General features: G+C 49.7%; 1 protein-coding gene across 1 annotated transcript; it reads left to right on the forward strand.

Annotated features, from left to right (window-relative positions):
- The first annotated feature begins 375 nt into the window (after nt 1-375).
- LOC114171241 lies at nt 376-4,091 on the forward strand. Its single transcript, XM_028056394.1, has 2 exons — nt 376-3,293; nt 3,413-4,091. Exons 1-2 carry the CDS (start codon nt 376-378, stop codon nt 4,089-4,091), a joined length of 3,597 nt encoding a protein of 1,198 aa, XP_027912195.1.
- The last annotated feature ends 1,011 nt before the right edge of the window (nt 4,092-5,102 follow it).

A 5,102-nucleotide genomic window follows, 5' to 3' on the forward strand; every position in this document is an offset into this window, starting at 1 on the left:
ATTACATACGAGGCGAGGAAGGCGGATCCCGACCCCGTCACGACAAATCCGACGGTAGGAACTTTGAGCGAAGGGACGACAGAAGACCTGAACGTAGAGAGTCGCGGAGGGAACCAAGGAGAAGCCAGAATGACGAACACAGGGCGGCAAACCCACAGGAAAGACGGCCGGACGACAGACCCCCCCCTAAGAGGAACGATCAACACCATATCCAGCGGTTTCGCCGGCGGAGGATGCTCATCTTCTTCAAGAAAAAGACACTTGAGAGCCATCCAATCGGTGCATGCCGTAACCAACAGACCACAAAGGAGAATGCCCCCCATCACTTTCACGGACTTGGACTTCGCAGGAACTGATCCAAACCAAGATGACCCTATGGTCATAACTGTCGAACTCCAAAGTTTCGCGGTAAAGAAGGTGCTAATTGACCAAGGGAGTTCGGTAGACATACTGTATTGGAAGACCTTCCGAAAGTTGCAGATACCCATAGAAGACTTGACACCATACGATGACCCCATATATGGGTTCGCCGGCGAAAGAGTTCCGACCAAAGGTTACGTTGACTTGCATACAACCTTTGGAGAGAAAAAAGGAGTTAGAACCATACTGATCCGCTACCTGGTCGTCGAAGCCCACACCTCATACAATGTGCTACTAGGGCGCCCCTCCCTGAACGCAATAGGAGCAATAGTATCCACCCCACACCTGGCTATGAAATTCCCTTCGCCATCAGGAGATATTCTCACGGTACATGGCGATCAAAAGGCAGCCAGAGAATGCTACATGGCCAGCCTAAAGTTGCCCCAGCCCCTCCTCACGGCTCAAAACATAGAAACCACTCCAGAAGGAGCCCTCCTGGTTGGAGACGAACTCGACCCCAGAATCAATTCCGATTCCCGTATGGAACCAGTAGGAGAAGTAAGACAGTTTCCCCTGACTCGCCCAGACCGTTTCCTCCAGGTCGGCACGTCACACCAAGGTGAACACGCGCAGCAAATAGAAAAGGTACTCCTCGACAACGCTGACCTATTCGCATGGACAACTGCAGACCTCCCCGGGGTCCACCCCAGGATAGCTTCTCACAAGTTATCCGTTTTCAAAGAAGCCAAACCCGTCTCCCAGAAAAAACGCAGACTGGGAGAAGAGCGGAGACAGGCCGCCAAGGCAGAAGCAGAGAAGCTAAAACTGGCCGGATTCGTGGGCGAAGCCCGTTACACAACATGGTTAGCCAATGTCATCCTGGTCAAGAAACCTAACGGGAAGTGGCGAATGTGCATAGATTACACTAACCTCAACAAAGCCTGTCCCAGAGATGCTTACCCCCTCCCCAGCATAGATCGACTCGTGGATGGAGCAGCAGGGCACGCAGTACTGAGCTTCTTAGACGCATATTCCGGGTATAACCAGATACCGATGGCTGAGGAAGACAAATTAAAGACTGCCTTCATCATCGAGGAAGCCAACCTCTTTTACAAAGTTATGCCCTTTGGCTTAAAGAACGCAGGAGCGACATATCAACGTTTAATGGACAGGGTTTTCGAACCCCTCCTGGGGAAAAGTGTCGAAGTATATGTGGATGACATAGTGGTAAAATCCCCCGACCCGGTGCAACATGCGTCTGACTTGGCGGACGTCTTCAAGGCAATCCGAGCGTACAACTTAAGGCTGAACCCAGAAAAATGCACCTTTGGCGTCAACGGCGGCAAGTTCCTAGGTTTCATGCTCACACAGAGGGGGATCGAAGCCAACCCGGAAAAGTGTCAAGCAATCATCAATATGAGAAGCCCGGTCACTGTTAAAGAGGTTCAACGCCTGGTAGGCAGACTAACAGCAATATCCCGTTTCCTTCCCAAGCTCGCGGAGAAAACTGGACCAATGATCAAGTTACTCAGGAAATCAACAAAGTTCGCATGGGATGACGCGTGCCAGCAAAACTTTGACCAGTTAAAGCAGCTGCTCACCACCCCACCAATCTTAAGCAAACCCATTCCTGACGTACCCCTGGTAGTTTATATTTCAGCATCCGACAGCGTCGTCAGCGCAGCGATTGTCCAGGAAATCGATAACAAGCAGCAGCCCATTTACTTCATCAGCCGCGTGCTGCAAGACCCAGAGACACGCTATCAAATGGTAGAAAGAGTCGCCCTATCACTTGTCACAACAGCCAGAAGACTTAGACCATACTTTCAAAGCCACCCGATAACCGTCAGAACTGACTGCCCAATCCAAAAGATCCTACAAAAGCCCGATTTGGCTGGTCGATTGTCGGCATGGTCGATCGAACTATCAGAGTTCAGCATCCGGTACGAGCCGCGCGGCGCGATCAAGGCCCAATGTCTAGCAGACTTCGCCAACGACCTACAAAGTTATACAGCCACCCAGAGCACATGGTGGACCATGCACGTAGACGGCTCATCCAACCCGAAAGGGGCAGGTGCAGGCGTCGTGTTGGAGGGACCAGGCAATGTCCTCATTGAACAATCCTTACAGTTCAAATTCAAAACGTCCAACAACCAAGCAGAGTACGAGGCGATCATCGCTGGCCTTCACCTATCCAAAGAAGTTGGAGCAAAACGACTCATATGCAAAATCGACTCCCGTCTAACCGTCGGTCACCTAACAGGAGAATACCAAGTAAAGGACCCCCTGATGGCACAATACTACCACATAGTCACCGATATGATCAGCTACTTCGAGGACTTCAAGATAGAACGTGTACCAAGAGCAGAGAACGCCAGGGCGGACCTCCTATCCAAACTTGCCAGCACAAAGAAAAAAGGCAAATACAAGTCACTCTTGCAACAAACCTTGGAAGCGCCGTCCACCGAATGTGAGCCACAATGCATGCAAGTCACAACACGCGATAGTTGGATGGACCCATTCATTCAATATTTACAGAACGGGGCTATACCTGAAGGAGAGGAAAAGGGCTGGACAAGGAAAGCAGCACGTTACACGCTGATTGGAGGGGAACTCTTCCGAAGAGGCTTCAGTACCCCACTTTTGAAGTGTATCACCGCCGAAAAGGCCGGTTACGTCATGCGGGAAATACATGAAGGACCGTGCGGATACCACTCTGGCCCAAAAACTATGGCAGCTCGGATACTACGTGCGGGATACTTCTGGCCAACAATGACTGAAGATTGCACCGCGTACACACAGAAATGCATCCCATGTCAAAAGCACGGCCCGGTTTCACACCTCCACCATGAAGAGCTGCACCATATCTGTTCCCCATGGCCGTTCTCCAAATGGGGAATGGACATAATCGGGCCGTTCACACCCGGGAAAGGGCAAGTCAAATTCCTCTTAGTGGGCGTAGACTACTTCTCCAATGGATCGAAGCCGAACCGTTAGCAACAATAACAGCAAATCAGATACAAAAGTTCATGTGGAAAAATATAATCTGCAGATACGGCATTCCCCACACGATAATAACAGACAACGGTCGGCAGTTCATTGACAGAGGATTAGCAGAATTCTACAGTGACCTTAAAATCAAGCACATAACCAGCTCCGTTGAACACCCACAGACAAACGGCCAAGCTGAAGCAGCTAATAAAGTCATTTTGGGCCAATTAAAAAAGCGCCTCGATAACGCTAAGGGAAGATGGTCGGAAGAACTACTCGGGATACTATGGGCGTATCGCTGCACACCGCAATCGTCAACCCGCGAAACACCCTACAGCCTAGTCTATGGCACGGACGCTTTGATACCCGTTGAGATAGGCGAGCCATCAATAAGGCAAGAGCACCACAACCCGGAGGTCAATGAAGCACACATGCACGCCCATCTAGACTTGCTCCAAGAAAAAAGAGAGAAGGCCAGCATCCGGGACATGGCCACCAAGCTCAGAGCGGCAAGGAAATATAACTCCAAGCTAACACCGAGATCCTTCCACAAAGGCGACCTGGTATGGAGAATGGCAAGCAAGGCACGCAAACATGAAGGCAAGCTCTCCGCTAATTGGGAAGGACCATACCGAATCCTCCAGGAAGTGGGCAAAGGCGCCTATCCACTCGAGCGCCTATCTGGTGAACCCATACCCAACACATGGAACATCTCCCATCTGAAATTTTACTTCAGTTAAACGCATCTTTTCTTTTCTTTTCCTTTCATGTAACTGGATGTACTCTTTCCTACCCTGGCATTTTTCCCTAAGGAGGGTTTTGGCCAGGAAGGTTTTAACGAGGCATCCATCTTTTTCCCATTTTAATGATACCATGCAGTTACACAACCATGTCTACGATTATTAAAGTTCACGGCCACTCCACGCGCGAATAATCGAACTTGAAAAACCGCCAAATTCCCATTCACTTAAGCTAAGTGTCAATGGTCGAAACATCACGCGTAATTCCCAACCACTAACATAAGTGTCGTTGGTCGAAACATCAAAACAATAATTCCCAACCACTAACCTAAGTGTCGTTGGTCGAAACATCAAAACGATAATTCCCAACCGCTAACCTAGGTGTCGTTGGTCGAAATATCAAAACATTAAATCCCAACCACTAACCTATGCGCCGTGGGTCAAGACATCAAAACACGAACCACCTAGAACGTCATCGCAACCGACACATTCAACACAGTACATCGGCTTACCAAAGTTACAAGAAACAATTAAGCTACACGCACTGCAAGAAAAGTAACAAAAAACGCAATTTTGTATTAACTTCGCAAACAGCCATTACAAACAAGTACATCTAGCAAAACCAAAGACGGCGGCCTCGTCCCGAGTCATCTTGTACATGAAACACAAAAAAAGTAGTCGGCGACCTCGCCCCAATTACAAAAAACACACACACGCCCTGAAGTGTCCAAAACCCGACACCTTCTAATCACCCTCATTACCACCCCCCCCCATCACGTCCAACCCCTAGCTACTCTTCCCCCGCCCCCTCCTCATCTCCGCCATCCTCTCCTAGAACCTCAATCTCCGCATCCGGCGGAGTTGTCGCCAACGTCCCTTCTTCCCCCACCACCTCAGCTTCCAAAGCGGCCTTCAGACGCCCAATTTCAGCCACATCCAGCATACGATTGTCATACACGTCAAGGTTAACATTGAACCGGCAATCAGTAACGGACACTTCCCTATACAAAA

Source organism: Vigna unguiculata, unplaced genomic scaffold (assembly GCF_004118075.2).
Source record: "Vigna unguiculata cultivar IT97K-499-35 unplaced genomic scaffold, ASM411807v1 contig_140, whole genome shotgun sequence".
NCBI classification, from domain to species: domain Eukaryota; kingdom Viridiplantae; phylum Streptophyta; class Magnoliopsida; order Fabales; family Fabaceae; genus Vigna; species Vigna unguiculata.

Coding starts and splice junctions, on each gene's coding strand:
- LOC114171241 (XM_028056394.1), top strand. CDS start 376: ATGGTCATAACTGTCGAACTCCAAAGTTTCGCGGTAAAGAAGGTGCTA. Junction 3,294..3,412: donor CCGTTCACACCCGGGAAAGG/GCAAGTCAAATT, acceptor TATAATCTGCAG/ATACGGCATTCCCCACACGA.